The sequence below is a fragment of the Phaenicophaeus curvirostris genome, chromosome 3 (assembly GCF_032191515.1).
Source record: "Phaenicophaeus curvirostris isolate KB17595 chromosome 3, BPBGC_Pcur_1.0, whole genome shotgun sequence".
In the NCBI taxonomy this organism is placed as follows: Eukaryota; Metazoa; Chordata; class Aves; order Cuculiformes; family Cuculidae; genus Phaenicophaeus; species Phaenicophaeus curvirostris.
In genome coordinates this window covers 73,375,488-73,394,460 of record NC_091394.1, presented here as the reverse complement: position 1 = coordinate 73,394,460, position 18,973 = coordinate 73,375,488, and the positions used below count along the sequence as shown (strand labels likewise).

The 18,973-nt window shown below is 38.6% G+C and overlaps 1 protein-coding gene across 5 annotated transcripts in view; it reads left to right on the top strand.

Moving 5' to 3' along the window:
- RUNX1T1 (RUNX1 partner transcriptional co-repressor 1) overlaps positions 1-18,973 on the top strand; it is a 110,617-nt gene that overhangs the window by 30,303 nt on the left and 61,341 nt on the right. Inside the window, exon 1 of one of the 5 annotated variants that reach the window (XM_069854334.1) lies at positions 2,885-3,021. The exons of 3 other annotated variants lie outside the window; for them this stretch is intronic. In XM_069854334.1, coding sequence (XP_069710435.1) covers positions 3,015-3,021 — 7 coding nt within the window. In that variant the 5' untranslated portion in view covers positions 2,885-3,014. Of the gene's footprint in view, positions 1-2,884; positions 3,022-15,450; positions 15,470-18,973 lie in introns of those variants that run through there. One more of the 5 variants, XM_069854337.1, reaches the window with a different exon arrangement.

Here is an 18,973-nt window from a genome sequence, read left to right as displayed (position 1 = left end):
ATGGCAGCTGATTTGCTTGTTTTACTCATTTTCTAAAGTAAGAGTTGTATAGAATTATTTAAAATTATGTTGTAAAGTGTGAATTATTGTCAAAGAAGGATCGGATTTCCACGCAGGAAGCTGTAGCGTAGCATACACCATAAAGAAACTTGCGGAAGATTTTCACTCTCCTCGTATCCCTTTCATTTTAGTATTACACATTATACTAACTCTTGTGATACAGCAGAATTGTTCCTCTGTTAAAACCACTGCCTTTTCTTTGTTAGTGGAGAACAAAACTGTTTTACAGAATGGCTGTTCACCTTTGCTTGGCCTGCTTAAATTTCTGACCTAGTGCAAAAACTGTTAGGGCAAGCTTTAAGTGATGGCATTAAAAGTAGGAGTAGGGTGGGGAAGGTGAATAAATACCCACAGATATTTATTCAGGGAGAACTGCCAAATGGGTTGCAGCCTGCCTCAGTGTATTAAATAATGAGAGGGAAAAACTATTCATGCAGCTGGCTGCTTGAGAAAATGCTGAAGTAGTCTCAGATGCACAGGCATTCTGTTAGCCCTTTCCACGAGCAGACTTCTAGGTGAGAATCTCCAGGGATCCAGGTTTTGTTGACGTGGATCAATTTAAATGGCAATTACTGTAGTCAGATAACAGCTTAAAAAGGCTTTTTACACACAGAAAAAAAGATGCATAATCACGCGGTATATGGAAGTTCAGTTTCGTGAGCCATGGTCTGTGGATTTACAATGTACTGATATTAAGACCTACTTTAAGAGTGAATATTATTTGGTTTTATTAAAATGCGTCATACCTTTGACATGTTACTTTCTACTCTAAAGCTGATTCAGGCTGCATCTATGTTGATGAAAGGTTGCATTTCCAACTGTGAAAATGCTTTTCCTTTCATATAGAATACAGTATTCAAAAAGAAAAACAACACAGCAAATACAGTACTGACTGGCTTTAAATAGTGCATCAGATAATACAATAAAAAGAATGGTAAATTCTCTAAATGCCTCTGGTGCAGACTTTGCTTGTTATTTCCTCCCTTCCCCCCACTCCCTGCTTTCCCCCTGTTCATGAAAACGGTCTGTCATGAAAATGATTTCATGTTTCGGTGTTTCTCTTGGGCTCTCCAACACTTAAAAATCCATTATACAGAACTTCAACACCATAGATATCTAATGAAGATGAATAAAAGACCTGCCTCAAGTAGAAGACATGTTATGTTTTCAGTGCTGGGGTGTTTACTGGGGCAAGGGGAGCTGCTCTTTTTTTCTGGATTGCCTTGAATTCGCCAGTCCTGTGTTTGGAGTCTCCCCTGTTTAAGTGAAGCATAGGGGAGGCATTTAGGGTTAAAAAGTTATTGTGGAAATACCAGTAAATTAAGTGACTCCCTTGCTTTAAGTGAGAAATATTCATTAATTCAGTCCAGGTATTGGAAGACTTGTTATTTTTTGGCTTAATTCCGCATGTGTGTCCTTTTCCTAGACAGATCTTTATCAGGCTCTGTAGCAACTAGAGGAAGGAAGAGGAAGGCCTGAGAGCAGGGTTGCTTCAGAGTAGTAAAGGCAGAAGATGGCATAACACAAAATCAGGGGGATGCATATATAAGTACAAAAGGATGAGCCTTGTACTGACAAGAATGCAGCTCCTGAATATCTGACTGAGAACCGGCTGTCTTCCTATATGGGTTTAAGTGTGTACTGCAAAGGCAAAGTGAGAACCAGAACCTATGTGCTAATTGCTAGAGAAATACTAATTACTAAAGAACAAGCTTTTGCAAGTGCTAAATGGGAGGAGAGTTTTAGAAAGAAGATATTTTTCCTTGTGCCTGGAATTTTGTGCAAGGCTATACGTGCTACAGAAGGCATGTGAGTCAGGCGTATGTTTCTCCTAAGAGGCAAAGATGTTTTACAAAGGACTAAAGACGGACCGCTGAGAAGAAAATAGCCAGCTTTAGATAAAGCACTATAACAAAGACTTGTAGTTTTATGTATCATGGTGTCCATTAAAGCTTAATAGGGAAGAGTGCATTGAACCTAGCCAGGCATATGTTATTCATGTGAGGGATAAACATTTAAGGGGTGTTCAAAATCAGACATTGGGAGGACATCATTGTTTAGCTTTTGAGAAAGCTTTATAGGGAAGATTTTGTTTTCATCCCCCATGGATCACCATGCAAGGTAAAGGAGAGTAAGCTGCAAATGTTTGGAACATATCAATGCAGGAATCCCAGGGGGTTAAAAGCACTATAGTAAAATAAAAGTGGTCTGCTTTCTAACCGTATTCTATTTTACACATACTACTGAGAATCTGAGAAAGGGAGTGATTTTGATACTCTATTCACTATAGTAAAACAGCATAATAATGACAGAAATGTGGAGAGGGGGAGGAAGAGGAAGGGGGACCCTCTCGTATATCTGTGTGCACATTTTGAATTTCCAGCTAAATAAACAAACATAGTCCTATGGAGTGCAAAATTATGGCTGTTAAAGAATGAATTTGTTTCCACTTTTGGAGGAGAGCTGATTCAAAGCGATGCTTTTTTCTTTAATTGCTGTTAGCAGAAGAAAGGGTTAACTTTTAAGGAAAAAAAATGAATAATTCAGTGTTTGGCTTATCACTCTGCATTTTACTTTCTATTCTTTGGTCATCTGGAACTTGGTGTGAAAGGTAGAGTAAAAGGAGTCAGCTGAGGGGAGCCGGGGTTGTGATAATTTGCACACACATCCCTGTCATTGTTCTGCCTGAAGAGACAGGGCTGGGTTCAAGGCCACATGTGCTCCTGTCATCATTCACATTTCTGCTCCAAGTGCAATACAGAGTGTCAGCTCTCCATCTGTCTTTGCCTGGCAAACGCACGCGCCCAGCATCCTGCCTCCAGCTACGCTGCCACAGCCAGTTCTGATGGCCCTCCTCGCTTCTCTCTGTTCATTCCAGAACAGGAGGCACTGAGCCCTAAATAAGCTTGCTTTTAGGAGAGAGCCATTTACAGTGTGGTATATTTTATCCAAGGATGCCTGGTGAGTTGAAATTATCGCAGCTCTTTCGGTTTTAAATGAGAAAACGCTAATTGTTTTTTGATAGTAGTTTTTCTTTTTTTTTTTTTCTCCTCTCCTCTTTTAATATAGAGGGTGATTTGCAAGCTGATACTGATACGGAGCGATCGTGGATGCAAATTCTGTTGTGCATATGTTTGGGGGAGGGGAATTTGTGTGAAGGAACTGCCAGAGATGATACTTACAGCAGGACTGGATGTTTCAATGAAAGGGAATAGAAATAGCAGAAAGTCACCGGCTTTATGGATGCGGGTCTCTGCACGGGGAATCATTTTTAGCAAAAAGAAATACAGCTTTGGGGCTGGCTTTGACTGTCAGCTCTACCTTGAATATGCAAACATTTGATCCATAGAGATCATTCACAGTGTTCACTCATCAGCTGAAATTATCTCTGTGAAAAGCTGTTTATTTTAGAGAAGTGAAGGAGATTTATAAAACAAATTATTTCAGTGTTGTCCTGGATCATAGTCCTGAACTGTCACCAGGCAGTTCACTGAAATATGTTGATTGAAAATAAAACAATAAAAAAATCTGCTGAATTAGAGGAATTGCTGTGGAGCTGGAAATTTTAATAGGTTAGCTTCCTCAGGAAAATATTATCCTTGGATCTTATGATCGCTTGTCCAGTTGATAAGTGTTATTGCCAATGAAAACGGTGCTTCTATGCAGGGTAATTTGTCTGAGGGGTTTTGTGAGATGCTAGACCACGACTGAGTGGGTTGAATTTGGTGTGTTTTGTTTGGTTTTTTCCCCCCTTTGGTAAGGACGAAGAAAGCTATGTGCCTGATTATAGCAGCCTGTGTCTGGATAAAAAAAGACAGGGCTAGAGATCCTACAGCTGGCTGGTTCTTGTGGATTATTTGGGTAGGACAAGCAGAAGAGGCTACGCTTGATCACAGAGTCTGTACACCTCGCAGATGGTGTTTTGAAACAGTATCTGCCAGTTTGCTGCAACCACAGTTGCATGTAGGTATTGCCAGTTGTTGGAAGACTGTTTTCCTTTTAGGATTTTTTATACATGGTCATACCCTACTGCTGATATGTTTGCTGATCCTCTGGTTGTAACAAGAAAGTGGGCTCTGTTTACTCAAAGCACAAGGCTAAGAGGATTTATATGGTTGAAATATGGGCAAATTAATTTGCATAGATAACAACTGAGGACTATGAAAGGTCAGTTTAACCCTTTAAATGTCAAATTTGATTTGTATGCATTCCCTTCCTGGGAATATGGTCTTCATTAGAAATATGGTAATTAATTAATTTGGAAAACTACATTCTGCGTAAACTGAATCCACTGACATTTCCCTTATATTTGGATGAAACTTGTCTTCTCGTGCGGTTTACTATTTCTGTGTTTTATTGAGATATTGAAGTGTACTGAAATGATGCACTCTTATCAGTTTTGATCTTTGTATGCATTATTTGGGGCTATTGGCAAACAGTGTTGGAATGCCTAGAGTGGAGGTTTTTGAAAACCTATTAAGCCTTTGGCATTTAAATTACTTAATCTACCTGCTGGTTTAAATTTCATGCATCTTTAATCAAAATGGCATGCGCTACACTCGGGTATGTATACCCTTATCAATACTTGTTAAGCTTTACCATTAAATAAATCTTTAATTACCAGCATTCTCTTAAAGCAGCAGCAAGCAAGAAGTGTGTTTTAATGTCAGCTCGGAGTGTTAGAAAACCTTGCACTTGGATACAGAGAATACACTAACAGCTGTGACTGGGAGCATGTGCCAGAATGGAGATACTTGAACAGATCTGACACTTGGCTATTTTTGACACCCATCTGCACTTTTTTACTCTCCTCTAGGATGAACTGCCTCTCAATCTGTTCACAGCATATTTTAGCCCTTTAATATTGTGGTGTTGTTTTTTTTCAAATGGGCATTATTAGCCATCTGGGGCAGATTTTGTATTTTAAAAGTAAGCACATTACGTACTGGAGATTAAAAGGATGTGTATTTTTATGTAATCTGATATTATGCCAGTGTGTTTTGTGTATGTGTGAAGTTTTGATTTCAGAAGCATCCCTTTAATGATTCTGACATCTGAAATCCTTCTTTTGGCGAAAGAACAGGAAGTAATAAAGATGGGTACTGGTTTATGTGTGGCACTTTTACACAAACTAAATCTACCCTTCAAAGATGAACAGCTCGTACTATTAGAATTGTGACTGGCCGTTCACATCCTCGCTTCTCTGTTGGGGCAAAGCAACAACAGTGAGGCTTGCTAATGAAATGCTGTAAAAGCGATTCAGATCTCTGTTAAGTAAGGCACTACTGCAACTCTGAGAAAATTCTCTGGAAAGATAATCCCGTTAACATACAGCTTGCAATAACCAAGTTAACTGTTTTGTCATTCTCTGTAGTGAACTCTAGGAAGTGCTTATCTCTAAATAATTGATGCTGGGGGAACAGTGTTCAAATCTAATACTGTACACCAATTTGTCTGATTACTGTGAATGTGTTTGGTGTTTGTTTGTTTTTTTTTAACATGGTTTATTCTGGACTTTATTTATGAAACATTACAAATCTATCAGTCATTTTATAGTACTTTCAAAGAACAGATGTTGGCCTACAAAATGCTTTATTATTGCCCATGGCAGTATTCAGCATGGTTTCCTTAAAAGGACAATCAGTGATCACAGTCATTGTAGCGCAGAAATAATGCTGTTCTTTCAGAAGATGGCCTGGTATTAGGTCAGACCACCCTTTCTTTACTTCTGCTCTCCAGATGTGGCTGCAACCTTTTTTTTTTTTTTTTTTTAAGTTCATGTTTCAAAAAAAAAGGGTTTGTTTTCAAAATCTGGTTTTACTTAAGATATCTCCATCCTGGAGTGCATTTCATAAATTGCCCACATATTTTTCTTAGCAGAGAACTTAACTGGCTGTAATTTTTAACACATGGCCACATCATGTGATATTTTGAAAACATTTGCACATAGCTTTAAGAAGGTCCCAGCAGAAATGATCCATCATCTCACAGCCAGCCTGTTTCTTAACAGCATATCTGCATTTTCCATTTAGCAGAGCTATATATTATTAGCTTACATTTTGGGTAGTAAAACAGTGCATTGCTGATTGTAAAACATGGACTTTATTATCTGCTGAAAATTGATTTGGCATTTATAGCCACTGTGTACTAGACTGGCTTTCTGGTTTTAACATTAGTGCTTGCAAGTGATGATTTGTTTGAAGAACAGAAACAAAATTGCCATGGACATAACTGTTAGTGTCCTAGTAACTGAACATTTGGATTATCCACCTGTTTTTTAAATACATGTGTCTAAATGCTGTTATACAGCAAAAGTCTCCTAACAGTCCATTAAATGACTTGTTCTAAGTTGCAGTTGCTATGCTGTTATATTAGGACAATTCTGTGTCTTACAAAACAAGTTTCCTGCCAAATGGGGAAAATGTGTCTGGAAGTACTTAAGTCTGAGTGTTAACCGTCCACCATTATTCCAGTCATCCTACATAATGACTTTATCTTTCTTCAGGATTTGGATGGGAGCAAAAACCTATTTCCCTAAGAGGGCTGTGGGTCGCTAGGTTCTCCAGATGCATATTGTAGGCTTTGGGAGACGAGGTGGAATGACTTGATTTTCAAAGTATTAAAGTTTCTTCTTCTTTTAAGGTAGTAATAAATTCCAAAGTCTGCAGGACATTATTGCTCCTATTTTTAACCCATGGGGCTGTGAACAGCATCTTGCTACGTATACATGGAAAGTACTAACAGGTCGTGGGATGCAGATCATGCTGCAGAAATAGTTGTCTATATATATATTTTTTAAGCAGGGTCCCAAACACTCTTTCCACATGAAGATGTAGTGCTTTTCGACTCAGACCCTTAGCTAGAGATGAATGAATCAATCAGTTTCTAAGGACTGCTTGGTGTGCATAGGGTGTTCAGGACTGATCACGTCTTGATTTGAAGATTTTGGACTCCATGCTCATATATAAGGGGTGATAATAAAAGCTTGCAGATTTCTGTGATCTGTGTATATGTGATTTAAAAAACCAACAAATTTGAATACCAATTTCTGATAAATTCTAAAATTATGTGATACACCGATTTGAAAAGTCTGAATAGAGAAGCTGATACATCTGGGACTAGAGAAGGTATGATATCTGATCCTTTTCAGGACCTCCACATAAACCTGTACCAGTTTTCTGGTTTGTTTGCTGCATCCTTTTTTCTTCTGAGTGTGGACATCAAGCATAACTCTACAAAAAAACCCAGTTGAAGCCTAACCTCTCACTACTAGATTACAGACTAAACTTAAGTGTGCAAGGCCACTTCTGCAATTGAAGCAGTAGCTGGCTTCCGAATCCAAAATTGCATGCCTCATCTCTGTCCTCATTCCAAGATGCATCACTGTTACAGGTTTAAAGTTTCTCAAGCATGTAGAGCTGCAATTGTACACGCTAAGATCTGTGTTAGTATCAATAGGGTTTATCAGGCCAATGCTGAGTTCACACCTATGATGTGTTTTTGGAATTGAAGCATTTCTATGTCTGAGTCATTTGCACAGTTGGATCTGGTAGGTAATCTTGGAGGATGCTTAATGTGTATTTATAATAATCGGTCTCTTCGCAAGTGCAAGCTTACTTTTTTCCCCAGAAATGTATGTGGTGTAAAACGGAGCACAGAACCAGTGGCGCTAAGGCAAGTAGACATTAAATCAGGAAATCCATAGGGCGCAGCAGCGCTTGGATTTTTAGTGTGTGCAGACAGTCTAGCCATATTCGCCTGCTTGGCAAGGCTGATTTCATTCAGTACCTTGCTATGTAAACTCCACATTCACACAGTTCCTTTGTGAAGCCGATGAAACTCTTGCCGTGCTGTACCGTGCTATCTACATTCAGTGGCTAAACTTTTGAGGAGCTCAGCCATCTCTTCACCTCATTGTGTTTTGTGATGTACATCTGTTCTTTCGGCTTCTCATACGCGAAAGTAATGAGGCGAGGATCGGGACCATCACAGAAGCCACTTCCACCTTGTTGCCATTGATCTTGGGCCTTGGTCCCTCTTGAACAGTTTTGCTGCTTAGCCCTTGGGCAGGACAGAACTGATGGAGATTACTGCTATCCCGAATAATTTGCTGCTGGGTGGTAGCGTTCCTCCCCACTGAGGAAGTGTGTTATAGACCTAAGCTTGAGCAAGCAGAAGGAGGATTCGAATTAATGTCTTTCACTTCGAGTAAGGCTTCCGCTCAAAAGACTTGCATAAAATCAATGCTTACCCCTTCAGTCTTGCCTACCTGTGTCTTAAACAAACCATTTCTACTTGCCAATCTTCTGATGGTGGACATCTTTTCTGAAGGAGTGAGCAGTGCCATGAGTTCCATGTTTCCAAGCTACTGGGGCTTTTGAAAGGCAGGGGTAAAGCATCCTATCTGCAGTATTTCCTTGTTGGTGAGCTATAGGCAGTTTATATATAACTAACTTAATAATCATCTTTTCTGTCATAAGCAGTCTACAGCTACCTTATGGGTGGGTGTAGAGAAGATGGATGGAGCCAGACTTCTCAGAGGGTGCCCGCTGACGGGATGAGAGGCAACAGGTGCAAGTAATGGACCTTGATAAATCCCAAGTAGATGGCAGGAAAAAATTCTTTCACCATGTGGATGGTCAGACACTGAGACATGTCATCCAGCGAGGTTGCGGTATTTCAGTTATTGGAGTTAATAAAAAGCCCTGTTGGACAAACACCTGTCAACCTGATCTAACTGCTCATACTTTGAGGCAGAAGGACTTGGACTACCTGATCTCCCATGGTCCCTTCAGCCTATATGATGATTCTTTGTACCTACTGGGTCCATTAGGTGTTTTGGATACCTGCTCTAAGGTACTTTTCACCTGTACGTTATATCGGAGAGCAGAGCAGTCCATGTCACTGGCATTTGTGTTGTGGTCCATGAGGAAATTTCAGCAGCATTGTGCTTTGGACACCTAAAGTTAATTATCTGTTGAATCTGATCTGAAACCATTATCTGATCTGTAACTTTCAGAATGAACTTGGCCTTTGTGTGTAAGTAGAGAATAATAGTCAGGCTTAGTGCTGGCTGAAAAGGCTGCGCCTCCTTCCTATGGCACTCATTGAGCCGAGCTTCCACATACCAAAGCTGAATTTATTTCTATTATTATTGTTGTTGTTGTTATTATTTCCCTAAGGCCAATTTCTTCTTTACTACCAGTTATAGGCAAAGTACGAAGAAATAGCCTAATTGTGAGTATTAATTGCAGAAGAACATGAGACAACAAGTTGCTGAAGACCTTGGGATTTGAGAGGTGTCACTTCAGTTGGGGTTCACTGACTGCTTGGTTTTGTCCTTGTGCTGCAGAACACCACCTAGTAGTAATGTTCTTGCAGCTGGTTTAGGGCAGTAGTGTCAAAAGAAGACACTGAACTGATCCAACTTCTAAAAATCTCCTTCCCAAATTCCTATGGCATGAAGCTACAGCCTTAATGGAACTTTTCCATGATGTTGTATGATGACTTGTGCATTTATTTCTACTTCTTAAAAATAAAACTACTTCAATTTTTTTTGCTTTGGGATCTGGCAGACTTGCAGAATTTTCATGAGGAATAATGATCTGGTAGGACCCGCACATCTGAATTAATTTTAAGTTATCTAGCCAACTGTTTCAGTATTAATGTGGATATATGTTCTGGAACAGTGCCTGGAATGTAACCGTGCTTTTAAATGGGCACGAAGTGTAAGTCAAAGGTGGCAGGAAATCTTTCTGAAGTTCGAGAGGAAATAGCATCAGCAGTGGGCACAATTATTACAAGAGTAGCACTCATATGGTTCCCATTCATTATGGACATCCTTTTAGAAGCAGATTGTAACAAGCTCTGTGGCATTTTACATATTGACTCAAAGAAGTGTGGAAACAGAAGAGCAAAAGGAATTGGTATTGATCACCTCTTGAAGGAGAGACTGAGGAAGAAAAATGTGATTTTGTAACCCTTGAAGCATACTGCAAGTTCATGCAGATCTGTTTTGGAGTCATGTCTGTATTATTCTTGGTTGAAAAGAGGGGCTTGCTCTAATAAATTGGGATTTGAGGAAGCAGGATGTGCATTTTCTTAACTGTTTTCCAGCAAAGTTTGAAATGGTGATTCAAGAAGCAGGAATATGTTTTATCTTTTAAAGTCTGTTGCCCTTTCTATCTTATTGATACATCTTTTCTGGGGGTTAATGCACTACTCTCTCTTCTGTAAGTCATTCAGAAGCATCTGTAGAATTTAACTTTGTACGCTTATAGTTTTAATGCTTTATTGGAATTTTCTTCATGTGCTTTTCTAAGCCTTGGGAGCCCTGCTGTGCACCTTGAGTGCAGATTCTTATAGTCCTCCTTTTCTCTCATTATTCTAGCAATGCTGGGTTCACTGTCTTATTTTGCTCCTGCTTTGAAACCACATGTTGCTAAAGGAGTAATCTGGTTTAGTGACACAGGGCCTTTCCCCTTCTTCCTGTTCTCTCCTTGCTATGTGTTCTGTGAGTCATACAAATACTCATGACTCAACTAGTCTTCCTGCCACACAGTTACAGTTTGGAAAATGTATGCTCTTGGATTGTACAAAAATACAGCCATAATTTGATTCTTGATTCCAAACTGTGCATTTTGAATGTATCCTGGTGGCTCTTTTAAGCCAGGGTAGCGAGCACGTGTACACAGCCTTGTATTTTCATTGTAGCTATTTTATAGTCCAAATTAATGCCATCTTTTCTGACATTCCTATATGGGACTTCCTTGTATCATTCCTTGAATTTTTAAGAGTATCTTTTTTTTTTTTAAAAAAAAAGGACTTTACACCTTCCAGAGCACCAGTCACACCATCCATGGTCAGCGAACACAAATTAACATTTATTGTTTTAATTTTATTTTTCTGGTCCATTTCACCACATAATTGTTGATTGTGTAATTATATCTGCTAGCTTTGCATGTACTTGTTTGTATTCTAGTTGGAAGAAAGTCTACTCATCAATGTTTAGAAGAGGGTATTTTCTGTATACACTATTACTGTTTATTTTGGCTGTTTTCTTTGCTTGGAACTGTACAAGGTACTTATTTTTTACTTTTTAAACTGTAAGCACTAGAATGTAAAAAAAATGATCTTTATAGAACAGGGATGAGATAACCTTGGGGTTTTTTAGAAGGAATCAAAGTTTGTATGAGTTTTGAAAATACACTGAGAAAATACTGAGTGAACCGTAAGGACTTTGGGAGTTGCTAACTTGGTAAAGAAAGCCAAAAGATGATCATTAAAGCAACCTTGGTTATGTATGTAAAAGAAAGAATGTAATTAGATGTCCAACAAGGTCAGATGGCGCTATCATTTTTGAAAGTCATCAGTTTTCTTCTGACACTGGTTTGCTGCAGAATTTACCATGTCTTTGGACTTGATGTTTTTAGTTCTTATTTCTTCACTGGCAGAGGGAGGGCTATGATAATAAAACTCAGTTTCTGGAATTGAGGTGGTCCACATTGGTCAAGTTAGTTCATCCTTGCATAGTGCTGTGATCTCCTCGCTCTAGGGTCCTGAAACAGGGAGAGCTTCTATACTCTCATTCATGTTAGATCTTGGAAGTAATTTAAATTACTGTTAAGGTCAATATCTGATTATTTTGCACTGAGATCAACATTAGACTGCATTACGTGTTCAGAAAAAAAATGCATGGTCCTTTGCAATTCTTAAAGGAGATCTGTGCAATAATGAGTGTATATTCTACTTTTCTGAATTTCTGATGTAAGCATTTTATTTTCCGTTTGCAAATGGAAGAGAAGTGAGATGGTGGACTCTCTGGGAATACTATTGGTTGTTTCTCTTGTTAAATTTTTAAAGTATTTTGAAAAATGCTGCTCTTGTTAATTTTCTTACATCTCTCTTTAAATTATTCTCTGTGGTTGTAAAAGCAAATCTGTATTTGGGTTTTCTATATTTAATAAGCAAGGCTGCTACACAAGAGATGAATCTGTGCATGAAACTTTCATTGCGAGATTGGTATGAAAGCAGAGTCTTCAGAGTGCATATAGCAAGTTCTCTGCTGTCTGAAGGAGAGCCAGTGTTGCGGTCTTTCTTCATCCTCTTCAGACTCCTCTGCATACGCAGAACTAAATCTTGTGGAGTAAAAGTTGGACTTGGATGGTTGCTTCTCAGGACAGCTGACTGGCCAGGCTTCTTCCTCTGACATGTCAATTAGTAGAGTAGTTATTTCCAATTCCTTTCATTTTCAGGAAGGAAAGCAATAGTATTTAATCTTCAGAGACCCACAGAAACAGAATTCTTTAGTTTATGCTGCCTTAAAGCTTTTGCTTCAAACTGTTCTTGAGAGTCTGTAAGAGCTCTAAAGATAAAAATACTACCTACATTTCAAGAATTGACCTGCATCCCTCCGTAGAGTTACAAGAGAAATTATATACTCTCTCTGTGATTAACTTCTATATTGTTTCAGAAGGAGCTTTGTGGATCGTGCTGAATAACCTGCTTTTTCTGTAAGAATTCAGAAGAATCACGATGGCTTGATTTCATCCTGACACTAGCAAATATGATTGCATGATTTTGTCTGGGGCATTGGTTCAAGGCAGTCTTGAAAGAATGAGTGTCTATTACTTAATCACCAGGAATGCTTAATAGTTTTGTCACAAATGTTTTTCTTTTTGGAGGCCGTAAATGTTTTTGCTGTCTTGCCACACTAGATATACAATAGATGCCTTGATGAATTACCCAATGGGGATTCTGCTGCAAAAATTGATGCTTGCTAAATCAAAAGCAAAGCCTTTTTTCTTCGTCTCCTTTGGTTGTTACAGCAAGGCTGCTAGTTTTTAAATGTGTCTGCTTACAAATCTGGGATATGTATACTTTGTTGCATGCAATTGCTAGGGCTTTTTGCCACAAAAATTATATGATGATGCGGATGTTCTGATACTGTTCTTTAAAACAGCTGATTGCAGATCTGATGGGTGAAAGATGTTCAACAGCTAGCATATATCATCATCTTCTGATCCAAACTGGTTCCTTTGGGAGTCAGCTGTACTGTTTCAGTATGTTGTAATTAATTTGAGTGCTGTTTAGGTGTCAGAAATTACTTTATAATGCAGGATAATGGACTTATTTGCACGATGCAAATCATAATCTAGCAAATTACCCTTAAAGGCTATGTAGTAAGAAACAGAACAAACCCCACAATATTCAGTAGGAAGAGAAAAAGGAAAAAGAAAAGGTCTGATTTCTAATTCGGCCCTAAGACATCCTTACATTGGAGTCTATCTGGACTTAATAGATGCTAGAATAATGCCAGTTATTTGTGGATAATAGTCATAAAGGGCTTTGTCTGAAATGCCATCAAAGAAGAAGGCAATTTTTTGTTTTAGTTAGGATTGGATGAATTGGGGAAGAAATCCCTGTCAACCGGACCTTTAATACTTGGAAAAATCCTTCTTATACATGCAACAAGTACTCATGTGAAAAGCTGTTATGAGGTTTTGAGCAATGTTAATTCACTGAAGAGTTTGTATGAGTTGTTTAGTACTCAGCATCTTGCAGAATTAGACTGTATTTATGGGTAGGCTAATGTTAGGGAAATAATGGATTTACATGCATAGTGAAAGCTGTTTGTAAATCAGCAGGTGGTTTCTAAAATATCAGAAATTAGCAAAATGTTTACTGATGTGATTTATTTCTGAAAAACAAACGTGTTTAAAAACACTTGAACAGTAAAACTTTGAATGAGAAAAGTATTTACTTTTCCTTCACTCGTCTCAAGTTTTTCTTATTTGTAGTTTGAATGCACACACTCTTCATTTTATGTATTGAAGACCTCATTTTATTTTTTGAGTCACCCAGTAGGAGAAAAAAAAAGAAAATAATTTTATTGCAAACTATATATTTCAATAGGAGGCTTGTTTCTATGAAAAGATAGGAAGAAATCAGTTAATACTAGAAAGTCTATTTTAAGTTTTGTATGTGTTTGCACATACTTTCATACAGAATACTGGATTACATTTCTTGTTAGTTATGTAAAACCTGCTTCGGGCTCAATTCATTAATGATGCACAGCAGCATTAGAATACTATCTTTCTTTAGAATAGCACATACAGGTACAAGTGAATCTTTAGTCATTAAAGTAAAAAAAAAAGTCTGATCTCTAATTAAAAAAAATAATAAATCAAAGTTCTGTAGACTACTTTGCCAGTGTGCCATTTTCATACTCTGATTTAAAGTTAAACCTTGCCTACTACCCTCTAAATGAATTGTGTACATCTCTGAAAGTTTTCCAGTGTGGTGAAAAAAGGAATTAAGTTCAGACATCTTTGATCCAGTTTCCTCTATTTTATTTGGTTACATAGAAAATCTTACCCATCGCTGGTGCCCCCCAGTTTTTCATTCACCAATAGTACTGAGGGGAAAATTTGTGCTGCGCTACTTATGCATAATTTAAAACAATTGTGCTAGCTTTAAACCCAAAGTCTTTCTTCATCTATCATTTATCTCATGATGTTATCTTTTGTACTCAGTACCCTTCAGTAAGCACAGCCTGACATATCTTGTGGCCTTTACCTTCTGCGATAAAAAAGATTGAAAAGATGCTTGGCACCACCTGGTGAAGATGAGGCAACCCTGGAGAACTGTGCTTCAGGAGCAGGTGACTGATGCTAAGAAATGTGCCAGTCTAGGGACGCAGCTGAAGGGTTGCACTGGGGAAGGGGGAGGGGAAGAGGAAAAAAAAAAAAGAGCAGGAACATTAATACATCTTCCTGAGGTTTGATGGGACATATACTGCCTACTGTTCCATCTGGTGCTTATGATAGCATGGCATATTAGCATGCTGCAAGTTCATAATGTATTCAGGGCGAGAAAACACCACTTGCATACCAATTGAGGTGTCCTCTTTCTCAGTGCTGCCTTTGAATTTCAATGATGTTTATGCCTCCAAATCCACGACTGAACTGAGCGTTTCCACTAATGGAGGAATAACAGCAGTAAGTGACTCTGGCTAGTGTGGGTTTTCTTCTCTCTTTTTGTTTCCTCTTTTGGCATTTTTCTTCCCACTCTCTCCTCCTGATGTATTTTGTTTGAAGAAGCTTTAAGGCAGGTTGAGGTTTTGGACTAACTATATTGCCTTCTTTTTAAGGTTGTAGGCTATTGTCTTTCTGCTTATCTCAAAACACTTAAATGCTCTTTTTATGACATTTGAATGAAATTAACTCTAAAAACAGTGTCATGAAGCATTTAAAAAATAGCACATTGCAATTCTGCTTTATATTCTGATTTCTTATATTGCTAAATAAAAGAACAAACAATATCCCGAATCCCACATTTCATGGTAAATTATTTGGGCCTTGTGGCTTTAAAGACTTGATTTTAACTTCAAGTGTGCTACCAAAATAGGGTGAGTATCTGAAGTTGAGCAGATATGTGAGTCTTTCTAGGAGTGACATCTTGTTATCAATCTCTTGCAGGAAATGTACTGATGTTCATATTATTTCTCTCTACCTTGTCCTCGTTGAAACTCTGCTGAGGTTGACACTTGACTGAAGACAATCTCAAAACCACACTGTAGAAACTCTCGACTGCACATTGTTTCTGAACCTGTCAAAGATTGTGATCCTTTAATGTCTCAGTGCTGTGAATTGCTCTGCAGCCCTCCGTCAGTAGGTTTTGAAAGTGTGAAGTTTACACACAGGTTAGGGTATTTGATGTGGGATTTTCAAGCGTCTCGAGTAATACAGGAGTACCAGTCACATTTGCTTTTCTTAGTGTCTGTGCTTCTAAACTGTTTCACATGTTTTGAAAGTCCTGTGCCAAAAAAGGAGGCTAAGCTTGAGGAGGGAGGAGTATTAAAACACGATCTCTAGTATTCACAGCTTAATGAATGCATTTGGTATCTTGTCCTCTACCTGCACAGCTGGACTCTTGTTCCTGCCCAGAACCGACTGTGGTTTGAGGCTTTAGCTTAATCTTTAATGCATATGACTGTCATGCTAATACAACTTTAATAAAAATGTACTAGGTAGCACTTTGAACTCCTTCACTCCAATTTAGTATTAATCCACTTGATTACTAGGAAAGAAAAGATCTTGCTGTAGTTCTGATCCTTTCTTTCAAATATATCCAGCCATGACTTCTATAAATACATATTTTCAGACAGTCATTTAGCTACTCTTGCGTAGATAAGAAATGAAAAATGCATTAGTCATCTCGACAAATGATAAATTGACTGCTTTTGGTTCACTATCTGAGTATCTGTTGTCTGTTGGCTTAAGACCATTCCTTATTTGTTCATAGTGTATTTAGACCTGGATATTAATGTCTTAGCTTAAATGCTAATTATTTTTTTTCCTTGATACATTCAGGAAGGCTAATGTTACTGAATAGGAATGTGGAGGAGGTAGTATGGGTAATTTGAGCAAGTTTAGTCAGCATTTACAAGATTCTTGAAATGTTTCTTGATGTCCTACAGAACTGTTAACATCTGCACAGCTTGCGAGAAGAGCCACATTTATTACAGCTGTATGCTAGCTAGAATGCAAAGAAGGGGGAGTGGGGGAGCTGGAATCACAATTAGGAATGAAGCAGCTGGCTTTCAGTGCAGAGATTTATCATTTTACTCTCATTACAGACCAACAGTAAACTCTACTTGGACTCTTTTACATCAGCTTCTTTGAGATGGCAGGTTGAAGGCTTGGGGGTTTAGCTGTCAGTAAATACAGTCCAGCAAAACGCACACGTTTTAAAAGAAAACAAAGGTTTTAGCTAAGTAATCGTAATTGATGCTCAGCGTTTCAAGGAGCTCTTCTAGTGATACAGAGCGTATGTTTGAAGTCTACAGCTGAGATGGTAAAAACAGAAAGGTAAATTGTTTTAAAGATTAAGAAAAAGTCACAGAAGAAGTGGGAGAATAATAAGTGAGAAAGCCGCTGGCTCCATGCAGAACCAAGGAGGTCATACAGTTTCTTGTCCCCATTCTTTTTGGGTTTGCTGGAGGAAAGGAAGGTATGTCAAGACTCCTGAGATCTTAGGCATGACTGAACAGCGTAATAGTATCTTGGTGTGTTTGTTTTACCTCTTCTTTTATCTTAGTTAGTATCAGAATCCCATTTCTGTTTCACTCCTTCCTGTAAAAAATTAACATACACTTTTCCAGAATTGGTTTTTTTTTCGTCCAGGTTTTATTCCCCTGCTCACCCATTTCTTTCTTAGGCATTGAGACAGAGTAAACCCACACTATGCCAATATTGTAGCTATTTTTAAGTTCTCAAAAAATCTTTGTTTCAATTAAAATAGAGATTTTTTTAAAAAAATTTTTATCTATTTGATATGAATGAAAGCTGGTACTTCTTTTGTTTCCTCTGGTTAAAGTAGTTTTATATGCTTGCTCTTACCTTTTTTTGCCTGCACATTTTAAGTGAACCTCTTCTGGTTTTGCTCAGTTAACTTCTTTACAATGTGCCCAAGCTATTCACAGTGGGAGTGCCAGGATCTGTTTCTGTGTCTCCTACTGTTTCTTAACAACCTCAGTGACTGAGGAAACTGTACATCTATGCTCCTGTTCTTTCTTGCTCTCCTTAAATGATGGTTCTGAATAATTTTCTAATACAAAACTTATTGCATGTTCACTTGCAAAAATGCAAAGAGGTGTCTGTTAAGAAACATGGCTAGTTAGGATGGCTAGTTGTGATGAAGACCATCCTCTCGTTGCAAGAAATCTTAAAGACTTGGTTGTGGTATCTTTATTGACTCACATGCTCCCCATACTGTTGTATAACAGGAGTCCACCCTGATAACCGACCGTGTTTTTTATCTCTTCTATCTAACCTTAGACTTTTCACTGTTATATTCATCATCATTTAATTAATAGCATGTGGCATCAAAGAGCTCTAACGTACAATCAATGCCTCTACTCTTCCAATCTCCTGACACCAAACCAGAGGCAAAAGCAAATTTTTTTAACCTTTCTGTTATGAAAATTACTGCATTTTGTTCATCAGTGTTCACCACCTCATAGCTTCTGAAGCGGGTCCTGAAAGTTTATTTCCTCTTAGTTTTGTGGAAACACATTTTATCTTAATTTTGTGCAGATTGTTGGCATTGAACAGAATTATGTGCAAAACCGAGTAGCTCTGTAAGTCAGGGCTCATAATCACCTTTGGAAATGACCTGGTAAGTTTCTAATAGGTCATTTGTATGCACAGTTACTGGAGCTATTTGCTCTGTTGCAATAATTATGAAAAAGATAATGGATAGGAACTCATTTAGGCATAATTATTCTTGTTAACTGTTTAGCATTTCATCCAGCTATTCCTATTATCCTTTTTTTAAACTTTCACAGAATCACAGAATAACCAGGTTGAAAGAGACCCACCGGATCATCGAGTCCAACCATTCCTATCAAACACTAAACCATATCCCTCAGCACCTCATCCACCCGTGCCTTAAACACCTCCAGGGAAGGTGACTCAACCACCTCCCTGGGCAGCCTGTTCCAGTGCCCAATGACCCTTTCTGTAAAGAATTTTTTCCTAACGTCTAGCCTAAACCTCCCCTGGCGGAGTTTGAGGCCATTCCCTCTTGTCCTGTCCCCTGTCACTTGGGAGAAGAGGCCAGCACCCTCCTCTCTACAACCTCCTTTCAGGTAGTTGTAGAGAGCAATGAGGTCACCCCTCAGCCTCCTCTTCTCCAGGCTAAACAACCCCAGCTCTCTCAGCCGCTCCTCATAAGGCCTGTTCTCCAGCCCCTTCACCAGCTTTGTTGCTTTTCTCTGGACTCGCTCCAGAGCCTCAACATCCTTCTTGTGGTGAGGGGCCCAGAACTGAACACAGTATTCGAGGAGCGGTCTCACCAGTGCCGAGTACAGAGGGAGGATAACCTCCCTGGACCTGCTGGTCACACCGTT